The 19,659-nt window shown below is 49.4% G+C and overlaps 1 protein-coding gene across 6 annotated transcripts in view; it reads right to left on the bottom strand.

Annotated features, from left to right (window-relative positions):
- Positions 1-126: 126 nt before the first annotated feature.
- The window catches only part of LOC146333994 (protein strawberry notch homolog 2-like), a 140,173-nt gene continuing 120,640 nt past the window's right edge, over positions 127-19,659 (bottom strand). For 2 of the 6 annotated variants that reach the window (XM_084825158.1, XM_084825163.1), the window contains 14 exons: positions 19,277-19,426; positions 18,084-18,219; positions 16,760-16,872; positions 14,892-14,963; positions 14,222-14,330; positions 13,186-13,260; positions 11,427-11,570; positions 9,638-9,732; positions 4,148-4,240; positions 3,063-3,194; positions 2,881-2,957; positions 1,791-1,981; positions 1,598-1,699; positions 127-871 (listed from right to left, as the gene is read on the bottom strand). In XM_084825158.1, coding sequence (XP_084681284.1) covers positions 348-871; positions 1,598-1,699; positions 1,791-1,981; positions 2,881-2,957; positions 3,063-3,194; positions 4,148-4,240; positions 9,638-9,732; positions 11,427-11,570; positions 13,186-13,260; positions 14,222-14,330; positions 14,892-14,963; positions 16,760-16,872; positions 18,084-18,219; positions 19,277-19,426 — 2,013 coding nt within the window. In that variant the 3' untranslated portion in view covers positions 127-347. Of the gene's footprint in view, positions 872-1,597; positions 1,700-1,790; positions 1,982-2,880; positions 2,958-3,062; positions 3,195-4,147; positions 4,241-4,841; positions 4,868-9,637; positions 9,733-11,426; positions 11,571-13,185; positions 13,261-14,221; positions 14,331-14,891; positions 14,964-16,759; positions 16,873-18,083; positions 18,220-19,276; positions 19,427-19,659 lie in introns of those variants that run through there. The other 4 variants (XM_084825159.1, XM_084825160.1, XM_084825161.1 and 1 more) reach the window with 4 other exon arrangements.

Genomic DNA, 19,659 nt, shown 5'->3' with positions numbered 1-19,659 from the left:
CATTTCTATAAGGTGCCTGAGCCCACCACCCCACTACCCCACCCCCAGAACTCCACTCTGTACATAATGCGCGCGTATATATATGTATATATATATATAGAGAGAGAGAGAGAGAGAGAGAGTGAGAGAGAGAGAGAGAAAAACCTTTAGTGCAGAGGTTGACTGTATATTATATATAAATAACTTTGCTTCTTTTAACGCTCATCCTCCATGTCCCATCTCTGCTGAAAAAGACAGAAGTGGTCCGTCACAAACCTGTATTAAAAAGAACACAGACACCCCCCCCTGCAGTCCAACACAAAGTCTGGGCCCCTTCCCCAGATCCTGCTGCTGATCCAGCTGGTATCCTAGAAGTTAGAAAAAGAGCCGGTGCCGAACTGGATGACGCTTTCCCGCCCCTGCGCAGCATCCCCAGGCCCCACTTTGAGGGAGCTCAGCATCTCCTCCAAGAGTTCCTTGTAGTTGATGTCTGGGACAGGCAAGGAGAAGTTCTCTGGGGCTGGGCACAAGCGTTCATGCTGAGAGGGGGAGCGAAGGGGCACACTCCCCTCCAGCCCAGCGCCCTCATAGGGGGAGTGGAAGCTGAAATGCAAAGGCAGCAGTGGCTGAGGGGACACCTCGGCCCAGAAGTCTGGAAGGCTCTCGCTGGGTGGGCTGTAGGTCAGGTCCAAGACTTCATCCGGCTGTGAGGGCAGAAAGCCCACGCCCCCCACGGGCTGACTGAGGTCCAGTGGCAGCAGCAGTGGGTAAGGCAGGCTGGGTTCTGTTGCAGCTGCTGCCAAGGCTTGATTCTGCTTCTGTTTGATGTTTTCGTCCATTTGCTTCAGCTCCTTCCGCACTTGCTGGATGCAACTCTCAGGGATTTTGATGCCTGGGGTGGGGTGGGGTGGGGGGGAAAAACAACCCAGGTTAGCCCCTGGCGGCAACCCGGCTACTGAACCTGAGCCTCATGTGACTCTTAAGCGCCCACCCATTTGTCACCCCAGTCGACTGTTTCCAGTCAAAGGACAGTCCCTCGGCTGGCAGGCCAATGAGCCCAGGAAAATTACACAGCACTAGAGGAACTGCAGAAAGAGGCCATGTCGTTTGTTCCAGGTGTACAAATTCCCACAGGCTGTACTGAGTGAGGAGAGAGGGGGGAGTGGGGCCGTATCCCCAGCCCTGCTGAAAGACATCATATTTTTCCCCTTCCTCCCCATCCCCTTTTCCTTGTGTGTCACATTTTAGATTGTAAGCCAGGGGGGTGGGGAGGAACTGCCTTGTTCTACTGTCATATGTAAACCACTCTAGGAGCCTTTTTGGCTGAGGAACAAGATGACAATACTTGAAATAAAAGGCTTAAAAAAAATACAGGTTGCAGAATTCAGCTCTCTGGTGCAGAATTTTTAATTGCTCTGGTGCAGATTCGCCTTGGATCAAAAGCCCCTCCTTGTCACCCCCAGCACCACAAAGAAAGAACACCCATCAGAACTTCGGAGCAGAGAATGGGTGCCAGAGTTCCCCCCCTGTCCCAATTCCATTCTCCTTTTGTGTCTTTTAAATGGTAAGCTCTGAAGAGCGGGGGTAAAAATACATAATAACGCTAGAAATCTCCTACCTTCTGCCTGGTGCAATGGAGAAAGCTCTGAAGAGCAGGGGTAAAAATACATAATAGTGCTAGAAAGCTCCTCCCTTCCATCTGGCACAATGGAGAAAAGCTCTGAAGAGCAGGGTAAAAATACATAATAGCGCTAGAAACCTCCTCCTTTCCATCTGGTACAACAGAGAAAAGTGTTCCCCCCTCCGCTCACCAACTTGCTTCTTCTTCTCTTTGGTCTTGAGGCGGACGATCTGCAGGTAGCTGGTGTTTGTGATGTCGGCCATCGTACTGGCGATTCTGCTCCAGACCCGCAGCAGCGCCCCACACAGCATGTAATAGTGGCGCAGGCGGGTGCCCTGGAAGCATTCCTTCCCCTCCTGGACCACTTTACAATTCCCATTCCTTTTTGGAGGCGGCAGCAGCGTCAGGAACAGAAGAGAGAGGAAAGAAGCTCAACACACGAAGGCCGCAAGGGAAGTTCTCTTCCATGCTCACTTCTTCCTACACCCCAGCCATCCACCCGTTATTTTTAGACATTATTTAATTAATGTATTTGTACATTGATGAGTCGCTTTTGGGCCCAAATAGGGCTCCTGGGGTGACATACGCTCATTAGCAAAAGGACCCAGCTTCGCACAGGTTGGGATAGCCTTTAGTTTGATACTGCCAGAGTTGGACCCACTGGCACCCCTAGGAATGGCCTCTGCCATGGGTTGCCACATAGCCCCCTGAGGGAGGGGTCTGCCCCACAGCAGGGGCAAGGGAGGGGGCATGTGCCAAAGCTACGCACTGGTTTGAGAACTCTGCCACCTCATGGCTGAAGATGTTACCACAGGCTTCAACCACACAGGCACCTTGAAATGACTTGCTGTGCTAACAAGCCACAGTTTGTTAATCCAGGAAATGAACCCACGGTTTGTGGTTACGTGTGGCCCAGAACTGTGGGTTGCTTGTGGGTTGTTTCACAAGAGTGGTCAGAAAGAGCAGCCACTCTATGTGTCCAGGCGACAGTGCCGTGAAGGCATTTGGGATCGAGGGAGGGGGCTGGGCAAAGGAGGAGGGAATGAACAACCCAGGGACTGAGAAAACAAACCATGGTTTGTTTGATCGTCTGCCAGACAAATCCTGGGCAGGGCAACAAGCCAGGGGTTCGATGAACCACAGGCTAGCATTATACGTGAATGTCTGATTCAGGCTGGCCAACCCCCCGATTTCCAGGATGCAGGCCCCATTTCTTTCCTTGGCACAGGGCCTAAAGATACCCTTTCCCCCTCTCCATGGCGCTCCAACTGTTTGCTTACCACACAGCATGGTTGCAGTATTCCAGGGAGAAAGCGTAGCTGCTCTCCCAGTGTTTCTGGGCCTCTTCCGGTGGCACCTGAAGAAAAGAGCGGCAAAGAGGGTTATTTCCCCCTCTTCCTCAGAGGAGAGGTGGCAGGGAGGGAGGAGGAAAAGAGCCACTGCCGATTCCGTCCAGCCTTACCTGCCGGTACTTCTTCATGAGGCTCTCCAAAGTCTCTGTCTGGCTGTGCTTGCCAATGTTTGGCTTGTACAGGGTGAAGTGTTTCCCACGGCTCTGCTCTGCCAGGAGGCAGGTGTAGAGGTTGCCTCGGACCTGCAGGGGGCACACGGGCTTGAAATCAGTTTGGGGGGACCCTTACAATGGGGGAAGCCCCTTGCAGACACACCCCCCCCACCGCCACAAAGTTCTTGGGAGAAAGCCACACCTGAGAGGGAACGCATCGACAATGACCGCATTCCCTCCCTACCCCTACTTCCTTTCGTGTCGTGCTTATTAGATTGTAAGTCTCAGAGGCTGGGGTTTCCCCCCTGAATTGTTGTACAGCACATAAAAAAATGACTGTAGAAACACAGAGACAAACACCGCAATCTTAGTTCTCAGAGCATGGATCCTTCGGCAGCCAAAATGGCACCACCCACGCACTAAAGGGGGAGACAGGCAGGGTGGAGGGAAACTGGAGGTTTGCCTAAGTGGAGCTATGCAGGCCAAGGATGATGGGAGTTGTGGGCCAAGGTGTCACAAACAATGGCTGTTTCCCCCCCCATTCATTCATTTATTATTACATTTCGATCCTGCCTTTTCTCCTCTTGCAAAGAACTCACATGGTCCTCTTCCTCTCTGTTTCATCCCCACAACAACCCTGTGAGGTAGGTTAGCCTGAGAGGAAGGGACTGGCCCCAAAGTCACCCAGTGAGCTTCCTGGCCTGAGTGGGGACTCAAACCCGGGTCTCCCAAGTCCCAGTCCAATGGTCTCATCACTACACCCCAGAGTTCTGCTTGGGACACCACAGGGGTAGAATCCTAGAATAGTAGGGTTGGAAGGGGCCTGTAAGACCATTGAGTCCAACCCCCCCCTACTCAATGCAGCAATCCAAGTCAAATTTTTCTCTCCCCCTCCCCTCAAGATACACTTTCCCAGTGATGCTAAGGAGAGTTTATTACCATCTCCCATTTTTTCCTCACGCCCACCCCCCTTTGTCAGCTACAAGCAGCAGCACTGTTACACTCCCCACACCCACCCCCCATACACAGGGGGGTGATCTCACCTTATGGGAGAGATAGAAGCCGTCGTGAGCACCTGTCAGCTGGAGCGACTTCTTGTACACTTCCTCCCACTTCAAGCCTCTGTCGACGCTGATCTAAAGTGGCGAGGGGGGGGGGATACACAGGTAAGAAAGGCAGCTGCATTTTTGAGAGACTAACGCCCCCCCCATTCCTACCTGTGTATCTCCCCCCCACACCATTCCTACCACCCCCTCACCAGTGCAACAGGAATACATTTGAAGGGGAACGAGGGACCGCGGCTGTCTTCCCCAACCGGGTGCCCTTCGGATGTGCCGAAGCACAGCACCCATCTTCACAGCATGGATGCTGGGAGTTGCAGTCCCAAAAAATCTAGAGGGGCCAGTTTGGGGAAGGTGGCTTTACGCAGAGCATTGTTGCGTTCATTTCGCCAAAAGATGGAACGCCCCTGCCGCTAATTCAGACTCCCAGAAACGCTCAATTCAACAGGAAAAAAATAAGTCTCAATTAAAGTAAGTGTGTAAATCCCACCTCCTATGGATTTAACCTATATCCTTGGGTTCCCTATTTTCCCATTTACATAAGACTGCCAGTATCATGATGGCCTCATATAAATCTAGGGTGTGGCCACACTTTAAGGCTGTGTACAGTTCTGGTCACCGCACCTAAAAAAGGATACTGTAGAGTTGGGAAAAGGTGCAGAGGAGGGCAACTCACATGATCCAGGGGCTGGAGCATCTCCCCTAGGAGGGAAGGTTACAGCAGCTGGGATTGTTGAGCTTGGAAAAAAGGAGGGCCAGGGGAGACATGAGAGAGGTCTACAAAGCTATGCCTGGTGTGGAGAACGTGGATAGGGAGACATTTCTCTCCCTCTCTCAAAATACTAGAACCCGGGGTTATTCTATGAAGCTGATGGGTGGGACATTCGGGACAGATCAAAGGAAGGACTTCTTCACACAGCACAGAATTAAACTATGGAACTCGCTACCACAAGAAGTTGTCATGGCCACCAATTGGGATGGCTTTAAAAGGGGATTGGGCAAACTCCTGGAGGAGAAGGCTATCCATGGCTGCTAGTCCTGAGGGCTCTGTGCTACCTCCAGAACCAGAGGCAGTGAGCCGATGTGCACCACTTGCTGGGGCACATGGGTGGGAGGGTGCTGTTGCACTCATGCCCTGCTTGTGGGTTCCCAGTCGACAGCTGGTTGGCCGTTGTGTGAAGAGAATGCTGGACTAGATGGACCCTGGGTCTGATCCAGCAGGGCTCTTCTTTCATTTGCTACCTATGCTTTTATCTGATCTAATGTAGACTCCCTGAACCTAGTGCTCTCCAGATGTGTGGACCATGCTGGCTGAGGACTGTGGGAGTTGTAGTCCAACACAACTGGGGGACGCTGGACCTGGGCTTGTGAAAAAACAGGCTGCATTTGCCAGTGGCAACATGACAGTTCTTGGGAAAGCCTGTGGTCGTTTGGTAAGGTGGAGCCGGTGGGAACGTGCTGCTGAATTTCGGTCTGTTTTTCCACAGTCCACAGTCTTCCAGATCTCATGGATCCAAGAGGACAGCTTCAGAGGCAACACTAAACCATAGTTTCGTGCTCCACAGGCAAGCCTCTCTCCTCTCCCAGTGCAGTCGCAAGGAGACTGGAAGCATCCGCGCCCTGTTTTTAAGCTAACCGCGCTTTGTCATTACATCCAAGAAGAGCAAACGGTGCTTCAGTTCCTCAGCCCTTCCCTAACTAAACCTGCCACCCAATCCATTTGTTTGCAATTACGGTGTTATTTTAATTGCTTTGAACAGATTTTATTGAAGTTTTAGCAATTTTTAGGTATTTTAACTGCACTTTAAAGTACATTATGATGTATTTTGTAAACCGCTTAGAGGTATTTTTAAATATGTTCAGTGGTATATAAATCATTTGGAGCCAGCTTTGGCTGATCCGCCAGCTACGGCCTTTCCTGGACAGGGATAAGCTAGCCACAGTAGTGCATGTGCTGGTCACTTCCCAATTAGACTACTGCAATGCCCTTTACGTGGGGCTGCCCTTGAAGACAACTCGGAAGTTGCAGCCAGTGCAAAATGCAGCAGCTGGACTGCTGACCGGAACATCTCGTGAAGATCACATAACACTGGTTTTAAAGGAACTGCACTGGCTGCCAATGCACTTCCGGTCAGAATTCAAGGTTGTGGGGATGACATTGAAAGCCCTAAGAAGCTTGGGACCTCAATATCTGAGGGAGCGCCTCTCCCTATATTTGCCTGCCCAAGGACTGAGATCTGTTGGAGGGTCCCTCCTCTGTGTCCCACCAATGCAAGACAGACACTATGGTGGGACATGGGAGAGGGCCTTCTCTGCTGTGGCACCCTGGTTGTGGAATGCCCTCCCCTTGGAGGCCCTATCGGTGCAGACATCAGTTTCATTTTGGCACCAAGTCAAAACATGGCTTTTTACCAAAGCCTTTGAGGGCTAAATGCATTCCCTAAAGTAGCACACCGTTTTAAATGTTTCATTGTTTTAGATTTAAAATTGGTATTAATCTTGCTTAATGGTTTAATATGTTTTATGAAGACCTACAACACCTTCTAGAACTAACACCAAAAAAAGATGTCCTCTTCATCATAGGGGATTGGAATGCTAAAGTAGGAAGTCGAGAAATCACCGGGATAACAGGCAGGCATGGCCTTGGTGTACAAAATGAAGCAGGACAAAAGCTCATAGAGTTTTGCCAAGAGAACACGCTGATCATAGCAAACACTCTTTTCCAACAGCACAAGAGGCAACTCTACACATGGACATCACCAGATGGTCAATATCGAAATCAGATTGATTATGTCCTTTGCAGCCAAAGATGGAGAAGCTCCATACAGTCAGTCAAAACAAGACCTGGAGCTGACTGTGGCTCAGATCATGAGCTGCTTCTTGCAAAATTTCGGCTTAAATTGAAGAACATAGGGAAAACCACTAAATCATTCAGGTATGACCTAAATCATATCCCTGATGAATATACAGTGGAGGTGAGGAATAGATTTCAGGGATTAGACCTGATAGACAGAGTGCCTGAGGAACTATGGACGGAGGTCCGTAACATTGCTCAGGAGGCAGCAACGAAATCCATCCCCAAGAAAAAGAAATGCAAGAAAGCCAAGTGGCTGTCTGAGGAGGCTTTACAAGGAGCTGAGGAAAGAAGGGAAGCGAAAAGCAAGGGAGAAAGGGGAAGATATATCCAACTGAATGCAGGGTTCCAGAGAATAGCCAGGAGAGACAAGAAGGCCTTCTTAAATGAACAATGCAAAGAAATCGAGGAAAACAACAGAATGGGAAAGACTAGAGATCTCTTCAAGAAAATCGGAGATCTCAAGGGAACGTTTTGTGAAAGTCGGGCATGATAAAGGACAAAGAAGGCAGGGACCTAACAGAAGCAGATGAGATTAAGAAGAGGTGGAAAGAATACACAGAAGAACTATCCAGGAAAGATCTGAATGTCCCTGATAGCCATGATAGTGCGCTCACTGAACTTGAGCCGGACATCCTCGAGAGTGAAGTCAAGTGGGCCTTAGGAGGAATTACTAACAACAAAGCTAGCGGAGATGACAGTATTCCAGCTGAGCTATTTAAAATCCTAAAAGATGATGCTGTTAAAGTGCTGCACTCAATATGCCAACAAATCTGGAACACTCAACAGTGGCCGCAAGACTGGAAAAGGTCAGTTTACATTCCAATTCCAAAGAAGGGCAACGCCAAAGAGTGTTCAAACTACCGCACAATTGCGCTCATTTCACATGCCAGCAAGGTGATGCTCAAAATCCTACAAGCTAGGCTTCAGCAGTATGCGAACCGAGAACTACCGGAAGTACAAGCTGGGTTTCGAAGAGGCAGAGGAACTAGAGATCAAATCGCCAACATTCGCTGCATCATGGAGAAAGCAAGAGAATTCCAGAAAAACGTCTATTTCTGCTTCATTGACTACGCTAAAGCCTTTGATTGTGTGGATCACAACAAACTGTGGCAAATTCTTAAAGTGATGGGAGTACCAGACCACCTTACCTGTCTCCTGAGAAACCTGTACGAGGGTCAAGAAGCAACCGTAAGAACCAGACATGGAACAACTGAGTGGTTCAAAATTGGGAAAGGAGTACGACAAGGCTGCATATTGTCGCCCTGCTTATTTAACTTATATGCAGAGTACATCATGAGAAACGCCGGGTTGGATGAATCACAGGTCGGAATTCAGATTGCTGGGAGAATTACCAACAATCTCCGATATGCAGACAATACCACCCTAATGGCAGAAAGCGAAGAGGATCTAAAGAGCCTCTTGTTGAGGGTGAAAGAGGAGAGTGCAAAAGCTGGTTTGAAACTCAACATTAAAAAAACTAAGATCATGGCATCTGGCCCCCTCACTTCCTGGCATATAGAAGGGGAAGAAATGGAAGCAGTGACAGATTTTACTTTCTTGGGCTCCAAGATCACCGCAGACGGTGACTGCAGCCATGAAATTAAAAGACGCTTGCTCCTTGGGAGGAAAGCTATGGCCAACCTGGACAGCATGGTAAGAAGCAGAGACATCACCTTGCCGACAAAGGTCCGTCTACTCAAGGCTATGGTTTTCCCAGTAGTAATGTATGGCTGTGAGAGCTGGACTATAAGGAAGGCTGAGCACCAAAGAATTGATGCTTTTGAACTGTGGTGCTGGAGAAGACTCTTACGAGTCCCCTGGACTGCAAGGAGGTCAAATCAGTCCATCCTAAACGAAATCAACCCTGAGTGCTCATTGGAAGGACAGATACTGAAGCTGAAGCTCAAATACTTTGGCCACCTAATGCGAAGAGAAAACTCTCTGGAAAAGACCCTGATGCTGGGAAAGACTGAAGGCAAAAGGAGAAGGGGACGGCAGAGGATGAGATGGCTAGATAGCATCACCGATGCAATGAATATGAACTTGAGCACACTCCGGGAGAGAGCGCAGGACAGGAAGGCCTGGCGTGCTATGGTCCATGGGGTCACCAAGAGTCGGACACGACTGAACGACTGAACAATGTTTTAGCTGTTTAAATTATTTATTGTTTTATGCTGATAAATCTATGCTGATTTTATCTGTACGCCACCCTGACATCCTAATGATACAGGGTGCAATATACATTTTTTATCTGTGCGCTGCCCTGAGATCCTAATGATATAGGGTGGGATATACATGTTTTAACTGATATAGGGTGGGATATAAATGTTTTTGGGATAGAAAAGTTTTAACTGATATAGGGTGGGATATAAATGTTTTTATCTGTATGCCACCCTGAGATCCTAATGGGTGGGAGATATATATAAATATAAATATAAATATAAACCAACCTCCCTGCACCTGGCACCTCCACCCCAGAGGATGTGTCAGACTACAGCTAACATCATCCCCAGCCACCACAGCCATTGGTGGGGGCTGAACTCCAACACACATCTGGAGCATGCCCGGTCAGAGGACAGCTGGAGCAGACGAGACTGAGCTCAGCCCATCTTTACCTTGTAGAAGACCACCTGTCCATCCTGGGGGTGTCCGGGCGTCAGGAAAACCTCTTTGCTCTCCTCATAGATTTCATCGATGCCGGGGGCCAGGTCTGGGGGTGGGTGGGAAGAGAAGGTTGCAAAACTGAGCGGAGAGACATAGCCAGGTTTTACGGAGCATGGAAAACACATGCCAGTCGATCCATCAGCCCCCCTGCTGCTGCTTTTCCCACCTCGTGGTCCACACCATGCTGACGCAGCACTGGGATGTCATGCCATGGGTGGGGGCCCTGCCCCCAGTGGGAAGGACTACCTTAAAAAACAGAGGTGTCCACCCCTTTTGCAAGGGATACTGCCATGACATCACAGAATGGCAAAGGAGGTGTTATATGAACTCCTTCCTCCCTCCATCCCTCCCGGCCTTGCTACGTACATGGGGGATACTTGGCTCAACAACACTACAAGCAAGAAGGATCTTGGAATTGTTGTCGATCACAAGCTGAATATGAGCCCACAATGTGAAGTGGCTGCAAAAAAGGCACACGCTCTTTTGGGCTGCATTAATCGAAGCATAGCTTCCAAATCCCGGGAAGTACTAGCTCCCCTCTACTCAGCACTGGTTAGGCCTCATCTGGAGTACTGTGTCCAGTTCTGGGCACCGCACTTTCAGAAGGATGCAGACAAGCTGGAGAGGGTTCAGAGGAGGGCAACAAAGATGATCAGGGGCCCGGAAGCAAAGGCCTACGAGGAGAGACTGGAAGAACTGGGCATGCTGAGCCTTGAGAAGACTGAGGGGAGACAGGATAGTGCTCTTCAAGTACTGGAAAGGCTGTCCCAGAGAGGAAGGCCAGGATCTCTTCTTGATCAGCCCAGAGTGCAGGACACCGAATAATGGGCTCAAGTGACAGGAAGCCGGATTCCGGATTCCGGCTGAATAGCAGGAAGAACATCCTGACTGTTAGAGCAATGCGACAACGGAACCGATGACCTGGGGAGGTGGTGGACTCTCCCACACTGGAGGCGTTCAAGACGAGGCTGGACAGCCATCTGTCAGGGATGCTCTGACTTGGATTCCTGCAATGAGCAGGGGTTGGACTCGATGGTCTTACAGGCCCCTTCCAACCCTACTATTCTGTGATTCTATGGCACTTTCCAAAGAAGAGGTATGAGAGGGCCCTGCCCCCAAGGGGCTTGCAATCTCAAACAGGCACAGGGAAGTGGCAGAGGAAGAGGGAAATGGAGGCAGCAGGGGTGAGTGGGGCGGGGGGAGTACGCAATGACTTTGATTGCACAGACTTGGGCTTAGCTACAAACTGCTTTTCCCAGCCCTGAACATTTCTTCCTATAACCAAGAACAGGAATGGTTGTCTGGAAGCCCAGATGCAGACTCAGAACTACCTGATCGCACCTCAAGGGGAGTCTTTGGTGGGGGGGTGAGAACGTGCTGCTGAATTTCAATCCAGGCAGAGTAGCAACAAAAGGGGCTGGTGGACACAGCAGAGGCCTCACGCAGGCTGCATTGCGCTGCCAAGACTCGTGCGTTCTGGAAGGGCAAAGGAGCCCTGCTGGTTCCGGAGTGGGGGAAGAGGTGGGCCGGAAGAGAGCTCTCGAGGAGCCCCCTGACCCTTCTGGCGACAGGAGGCTTCCCCCTGCCACAGCAGAGCTTGGAGGAAGGAGGGGAGGCCAGAACTGCAGATCATGCAGGGAGGCGACAGGCCTCCTCCTAGTTTCAGGCTCCCAGGAACCTGGAATGAATTTAACAAGTTCTTCTAGCGGCACATGGTTTGTGGGAGACTCCGCCCCTTACCCAGAATGCCCATGTCGTATTTGCCATCTTTCTTGTCCTTGTCAATCAGGTAGTCGAACGTGTCGCTGAAGTACTGGAAGAGCAGGTTCTGCGTGTGAACCTCCAGGCCCAAGATGCGGTTCAGGAACTTGGTGATGGAGCAGTCTGCCAGGACAAAGGAAGCCCCACTTAGTTCCTCTCCCATACCAGATCCCCCCCCCTCCCCGCAAAGAGCAGGTGGATCTCAGCCCTGCGGGGTCAACTTTGCCTTTCGACTAGAAACCACAGATCCAGCAGCTGGAGCCAGGCGCAAACTGGGGGCTTGGTGGTGGTAGTGGGGAGATGGCGGGGGGTAGGGCATATATTCTTAGAATTCAGTACCAGGGTGACTCCGAGCACAGGCTTAGCCCAGGAGTTTGTGATCAGAATCACGATCACAAGTCCTTACGTACAAAAATAAGAATAAATATAATAATTAATAAATACAATAATTAATAAAGAAAGAAATAACAAAGAAAGAAAAACAATAAATAAAGAAAAATGCATTCAAGGTTCCCTACCACCCCCAAGCATTCTTTTTCAGCTATCTAATTTCGAGGGGAGGAAGCGTTTCAGTTGTTGTTACTGTCAGTAAGACAATAGAAACCCTTTTTGTCGATCTACTGCAAATCACCCAGAGATCTCCCAGTAGATCCCAATCTACCTTCCTCCCACCCCTGCGCTTGGCGACCCCATGCAATGAACCAAGTCTCAGTTCCAGGGCTGCCCCTTTCTTGACGGGCTCTCCAGGGTTACGGCAGGAGAGGCCTTTGTGTGGCCCTGGCTCTAATTTCAAAAGCTGCTGCAAGTGATCCATTCAGGCCTCTGGATCCCCCGGGAGCCCTCTGGGCAGGCCGAGAGAGAGAGAGAGGAGAATGGAGTGACAGAGAGAGAGAACAAACGTGAACAGGGGCAGCCGAGAGAGGGAGAACGAACAAAGGAGGGGGGCAGAGAGAGAAGGAATGAGAGAATGAACAGGGGTGGTTTAAGAGAGAGAGAGAGAGAGAGAACAAACAGGGTGGCGGGGGGGAATGAGAGAATGAACAGGGCATGGTGAGAGAGAATACAATCAGGGGGTGGCAGAGAGGGAACAAGAGAATGAACAGGGGGTGTCCTGAGAGAGAGCATGAGAACAAACGAAGAGGGCGTGGCTTGAGAGAAAATACAATCAGGAGGTGGCAGAAAGAGAGGGGAACGAGAGAATGAACAGGGGGTGTCCCGAGAGAGAGAGAGAGAGAGAGAGAGAGAGAGAGAGAGAGAGAGAGAGAATGAGAACAAATGAAGAGGGTGTGGCTTGAGAGAAAATACAATCAGGAGGTGGAAGAAAGAGAGGGAACAAGAGAACGAATGGGGTGGAGTGAGAGAAAAAGAATGAACAGGGTGGAGTGAGAGAAAAAGAATGAACGGGGGTGGTGAGAAAGAGAGAACAAACAGGAAGTGGCACACAGAGAAAGAGAGGGGAACGAGAGAATGAACAGGGGGTGGACAGAGGGAGAGAGAGCGAACAAATGGGGGTGGAGTGAGAGAGAGAGAAGGAACAGGGGGTGGCCCGAGAGAGAATGAACAGGCGGTGACCTGGCCCACTTTTGGTTCTGGCCCCACCTTTCACCAGCCCATGCCCCCCTCCTAAGAGAATGTGGCCCTCAACAGAAAAAAGGGTTTCCCTCCCCAGAGTGAGGGTTGCCTGACAGCCAGAGAGAAAATGGTTTTGGGGACAGAATCCGGAGGGTCAAAAACATACCTTTCTCCATGGTCACAAAGCCGTAGCGCATCTCTTTGCAACAGATTCCGACTGAAAGTAGGCTCTGCTTCATGTCTGGGAGCAGCAAATTACAGAAATACAATACATAAGCAAATCCAAAGCTTTATTTGTTCTTACTGGAATATTTCTACCTATTTTCATTAGAATAAAATTAAAAACCAATATAACTGTTTTTTTATTGGAATACTTCTACATATTTTAAGGCACATCAACTCAAGAGTACATTTTCCTTATTCCCCAAGCTAGTCCAGATGTCTTGGACGGGAACTCCCATGCTGGCTAGGGGATGCTGGGAGTTGTAGTCCAAAACACCTGGAAGGCACTAGGTTTGGGGAGGTCGATTTAAACTTTAAGAAAAAAATATGAAGGAACAGAAAGCTGTTTCATGTTGTAATTTCAGCAGCTCTAAGAGCTGGGTGTGTTTATCTGCTTTCCAGGGACAGTCACCCCCAAAATGTGAATTACAGCTTGATATTGTATCCGTCCTAGCTTACCCAATAGGTATCCATTCATTGTGTTGCTAATTAATTGTTCGGAAGACCTGTCTTTCCAGAATGGGACACTTTTCTGCTGCCCCACCCCCACCCCCCCAGCACTGATTTCATGGTGCCTCTGTTTTAAGAGGGATGTGATTTTTCAGATGCAGCATGGCTTGTTTCGCTGTGGCCTCGGAGGGCAGGACTAGAATCAAGGGTTGGATGTTGCAGGGAAACAAATTTGGGAGAAGCTCCCTAAAGACAAGAGCTCTTCAGCGGGGGAACAGAGACCATCTGGAGGTGGCAGGCTCTCTTCCGCTGGGGGTATCGAGGCAGAGCCCACCACCATACAGTCCCTTCCAGCTCTACAGATCTATGATAAAAGGCTGCAAGGTTCTGGCCGCTCCAAAATCCATCACTGCACTTTGAGCCAGGGACCATCCCGGCTTGCAGCTCATGCCCTGAACCGCAACGATGCCAGCTTCTCATTTTTGTTTCGAGCCAACAAGGCCCTCCCTCTGCCCCCCGGACATCCTTACCCTGGAAGAAAGTGGCATCTCCTCCCAGATAACCCTTGGGCACTGGGACTTTGTTCTTCGACTGGTTGAGGATGGTGAGCAGGACTTTGTCGAGGGCTCTGGACCCGTACTGGGGAGGGGAGGAAGAGAAGAAGGTCAAAGGCTCTGGATTCGGTTTGGCGTGGCTTAGGCTCCAGTGCCTGCTGTTGAGCAAGTCGGGGGGGGGACAGGAAGGGTCACTAAACACCAAACTGTCGCCCATCCAATCCGGGGCTTGCAAACAGGCCTCGAAACGTGGTTTGGCGCCCACAGCTCGGCGGGAACATTGGAACCGTCACAGATGGAAAACCAAAGTGTCTCCCAGTGTATTTCGCACGCACTGCAGCTTTGATGCAGGGGCATCGGACCTCTTTCAGCGCAAGGGGTGTTCAGTTTCAGAAGCTCTGGGAGCCCGCCTTCCAGTGGTGGGTGGAGCCAAAGGCAAAGGGGTGTGGCCAGAAATGGGGAAAAAAACACCAGCCTATTTTAGCTTAAAGCTCATACTACCATGAGCAAAGGCTCAGGGGAGGCATTTTGACCCTTTAGAATGGGGGGAACAGCAAAATGAAGATCACCCTGCCTGATCGTCTTTAAAAGGGCCACAAGACCCGTGTAGACCAGCACAGGCCTCTCACGCCAGGTCACGCCCCACCTTATTCTCGAAGTTGTACTTGCTGAGGTCCCTGGACTCAGTTGCTCGTCTGTCACCGTGAGTTAAGGCACCCTGTTCAGAGCAGGAAAACAAGAAACTGAGAAAACGGTTTAAGATAGCTTTCGGCAAAACGCTCCTCCTTGGCTCTTATATATTTCGCCACGGCCTTTGGCTAGTGCAGCCTTCCTCAAACTGGTGCCTGCTAGATGCATTGGACTATAACTCCCAGCAGAGCTGGCTGGGATGCTGGGAGTTGTAGTCTAACACACCTGGATGGCAGCCAAATATGAAGAAGGGAAAGCTAGTACAATAAAAAGCCAAATTGGACTTCCTTGCTTTCCGGACCCCACGGCATGCCCCAAGCCACTTGCCACAGCATGGAAAACTGATCATAGGCTAGTAACTTTGCCTGATGTGGGATCTGACCAATGCGTGAAGGATAAAACTCAATCCACTGATATTAGAGAGGACGGCTTGACAGGAACTGCCATATTCAGAGGCCCTGTATCTCTCCAGACCAGGCTTCGTTGACAAACACCAAGGCTGTCTGTGTCAGGGTGGAAACTGAGCTGATAGAACCCCAGAGCAGTTCTGATTCTGAGGAGGATCAGCAATCCGTGGGAGAGGAGCCCGCTCATCCCTCACAGGCACAGCAGCTGGCAGAGATTCCTCCTGCCAGCATTCCTGAGATAGATCGTGACCCTGGCAGTGAGAAAGTGCGGGAGGGGGGCTTGCTGGACGCTCGACACTGACGCAGGGAGCGACGAGCAATGGAGGGTGCGGAAAGGAGGCGTAGCACTCATTTGGCGCTCAAACAACGGCCGCGTCCCGTGGACCCAAGGGAAAGAGGGAGGATCTCTCCCTAGCCCATAAGTTCAGGGTCTTCAAGTGACTCTCCTTCAAACGGGGATCAACTGCCTACTCGGAGCATAGGCTACTCTGCTGTTCCTTGCTTAGTCACTTGTGATTAGCATCTGAAAGAGTCATTAAGTTGTAAAAGGATTAAAGCCTTGGAAAGAATCCTTTTGTCTGTGTCTTGAGTTGGCTATTGGAGTCTACTGAGAGAGGCCGCTAGGGTGCTCCTGACAGTCTGTCTCCAGCAATGGGGGCAATGGGAGATGTAGTCCAACCCATCTAGAGCATTGCAGGAAATTAAAATGGCAGCGTGGCACCGGGGAAATGTGTGTGTGTGTGTGTGTGTGTGTGTGTATACCTATCTATGTGTGCATGCACCCACCCCCACACACTGTTCTGTAGTTAGAAAGCGAGCTGTAGATGTAATGTTAAGCAACCCAACATCATTAACCAAACCTGCAGGATATGCAGCCAAGATGTTTTGGGTACAGAACAAATAGAAGCCATTGTTTCAGTGTTTGTGCATGGTTTTTCAGACAGGGCACACTAAAAAGGTTGTCCAGTGTGAAATTGTGGGAGCTACTCAACCTCAAGGGAGAGAGGGAAAAGAAGTTTACACAGGAACAGCGTGCAAAAGAGGAAACAGAAGAAAATGACAAAAGAAAGCTTGGCCAGAAACAATGTGGAAAGGGAATGGAAGGAAGAAAAAAAGAAGTAGTCATGAAATGAGTGCAAGAAAATAAAAGGGTAGTGATGTTTGCCTGTTTAGGCTTAGCGTGGAGAACCACCAGGGTGTCGAGAATCAAAATTCTTTAAGTTTGGAAGTGATCAGGACCAAATAAACATCTGGCACTCGCCTAGCTTGGCAGACATGATCTCAGTGACCTGTACAGTGATCTTGCAAGGTAGGAGCAATATTAACATCTCTAGAGCACCGACAGGGGAGGGAGGAGGTGGAGAGAACAAGAGGTGTTTCAGAAACCACTGCCAAGGGAAGAGAGGGAGGCGCTTACGAGGCTCTCCAGGCGTTTGGCCACAATGGAAGCGAACCGGCGCTCGCCGGCAAGTTCGGAGATGAGGAAGATGTACTCCGGGGCAGACACTTGGTTGGACCGGTGTGTTCGACCTAGAAGGAAAATTCCCAAGTATGAAGGTTGTTTCCCTACCCTGACAGCAAGAAGGGAACAGTCAACGGCCTAAACTTAGAGGAGCCTGTAGCGCTGTCCAGATGTGTTGGACTATAACTCCCAGCAGCCCCCAGCCAGCATGGCTGGCTGGGGGCTGCTGGGAGTCATAGTCCAACACATCTGGATGGTGCTAGCTTGGGCGAAGGCTGCTGAAGGGACACGTATCACAGTTAATTTTCAGTTATTTACTTATATTCCTCTCCCACGCCTTCAGCAAAGCTGGAGTTGCTGAATTTCACCTTTTAACTAGAGCTTTTGAAAAAGAAACCTGCATCCAGCCACCCCACATTTTGCATGGCACAATGCTTGTATTGATTAACTGATTGATTTTCTATACTTTTAAACGGCCCGCTAACCGAAGTTCTCTGAGCAGAGTGCAATATATGTGCGATTATATGTGCGTATGCAAGATACCTCTCTCTAGAGAGAGAGATGTAAAGCAGCAACAGGAATGCTTTGACTTGGATACCTGCATTGAGCAGGGGGTTGGCCTAGATGGTCTTACAGGCCCCTTCCAAACCTACTATTCTATGAAAACAGCAAAGCAACAAGGAGAAGCTGTGGCCAGTATGGATGCAGTCAGTCTCACGTTAAACTATACAGGAAAGGTAAACAGACTAACAACCGAATAATTTTCAAAGTATATTCAGAGCTAAATGTTTCATTTAGTAATCTGTTTTACATCACAGCTACTGATGAAGGTGGAAGCCGAAACGTTTCACTCTAAATATATTTTGAAATTACTCTGTTAGTCTATCTTTCATATACATATTATTGTATTGCAGTGTGCAATGAAATTATGCAAAACGCCTTAACTGGAATCATTCTCTCTGTCACCATTTTGCTTCTGGTTTTACTAGCCATGGGCTAGTAAGGGAGTGACATGGGGTGCTCCCCACCACTGGAAATCATACTTAGCCACCCCCTCCAGCTTTTGAGATTTCAGCATTCATTGCCCACTGTTGCAGCCATGAGGACTAGAAACTTATTTTTAAAAGTAAAAAATAAGAAAGAAAGCTGAGTTTCTGAGGCGGTTGAATTCCGCACCAGATGCAACATTTTCTACTGTTTTCGTTTCACTCCCATGAAACACACAGGAGTTGACTTGTGGGCGGGGGTGGGAGGGTGGGGTGTCACTGTTTTTGCTCACCAAACTGCTGTATTGCCCGGTCGGCACTCCAAGGCAGTTCCAGCGTCATGTGGACACGCTGTTTTTGATTCTTTACCCGTCTGTCCGCTTGGAGAGAGATCCCTGAGCTAGAGGCCTCGGAGATTATTGCTACGAGCTGAGAGAGAGAAAGGGAAGAAAAGCATTCGAGGAAATAGTCATGCGACAGCTATTCAAGAAAGTTCTGGGAGACCTTGCTGTATTTTACCAACAAAGCTGATGTTGTTATGCTGGATTTCTGATTACAGCCTCCTCGTTCCATTCCAGTGGCCCCACGCCCCTGGAATACGTTGCCCGGGGGGGGGGGGGGGGGGTGCCATGATCTATCATTGCAGGCATTTAAGAAGGCCTTGAAAGCATATCATTTTACGCTGGCTTTCTCCTGATATGATTGCTGTTGCTGTTTTTATTGCTGATTTTGTTGGGATCTTACTGTTGTATTGTGTTTTTATCTCTCTTGATGTTGTATTGGTTCTGTGTTTTCTTGCTGTATGCTGCCTTGGGTTCTGCCCTGAAAGGTGGCCAAGAAATATTTTGGATGGATGGATGCGATAGATCAAACAGAATAACGGCACAACCCTATGCACTTTTAGACAGAGAAAAGTCCTACAACTCCCAGCACGCCCCAGCCAGCATGGGTAACAAATCCAGCAGAGTCTTGTGCGGAAGTCTTTACAAACGGTTCAACCACACACCAGCATGGCTGGCTGGGGCGTGCTGGGAGTTGTAGGACTTTTTTCTGTCTAAACATGCATAGGGTTGTGCCCTAAAGTGCTTAAGAGTTCTCCTGACCTTAGGTTGCTGCGTTCATCAGGAAATATCCTTCTGGTGCTGTCCAAGATTCTGGACGTTGGGTCTATGGTGGCTCAAAATAGGGCCCTTAGTATCAGAGCGCCCATTCTCTGGAACTCCCTACCACTACAAATTAGGCAGATGCCAACCTTTTGGGGTTTTGCCACCTACTGAAAACATAATTTTTCCAGCCAGCGTTTCCAGGAAAGTAAGATTATCTTCTGTATACAGAACAATATACAGTGCCATATTATTCTGTACATCACTCAGGAATGGCTTATAATATAAGCAACTCATAAATATCGTTGAGTAGAGCAGGGATGTTCCAACGGCCAGGTTTGGTGGCCTTGTCAAATTTCTAAATGAAAGGCGCGTGGTCGAACCATTTGTAAAGACTTCTGCACAAGACTCTGCTGGATCTGCTGGCTCCTGTGGACTCCCACAAAAAAGCAGAGGGCGGCTGCTGTTCTGCCGTACTCAGAAATATTTCCAGAAGCACCGTGGCTGGTCGCTTCTTCCACCTTCCCTGGTTCCTGCAAGCGGGTAGAAAGTTGAGCGGGTTCTACTGGGAGCTTTCTGGGTGGTTGCTGTACAGCAGCCATGGTTCTGACTTCCAACTGTCTAGGGATTGTAATAAGTTAAAAAAAAAAAGAAGGCCTTTCCCTTGAATTAGGTTGCTGAAGAAGAAAAGAACGCTTAAGGGGAGAATTAGGAGTGGATTAATGCTTTTATATTTTATATTGTTTTATCCTGTGCTTTTCAGTTT

This window comes from Heloderma suspectum, chromosome W, assembly GCF_057233095.1.
Source record: "Heloderma suspectum isolate Gila_16-S chromosome W, 16-S_ref, whole genome shotgun sequence".
In the NCBI taxonomy this organism is placed as follows: Eukaryota; Metazoa; Chordata; class Lepidosauria; order Squamata; family Helodermatidae; genus Heloderma; species Heloderma suspectum.
The sequence above is the reverse complement of the archived record's forward strand: the minus strand, read 5'-3'. Positions and strand labels throughout refer to the sequence as shown.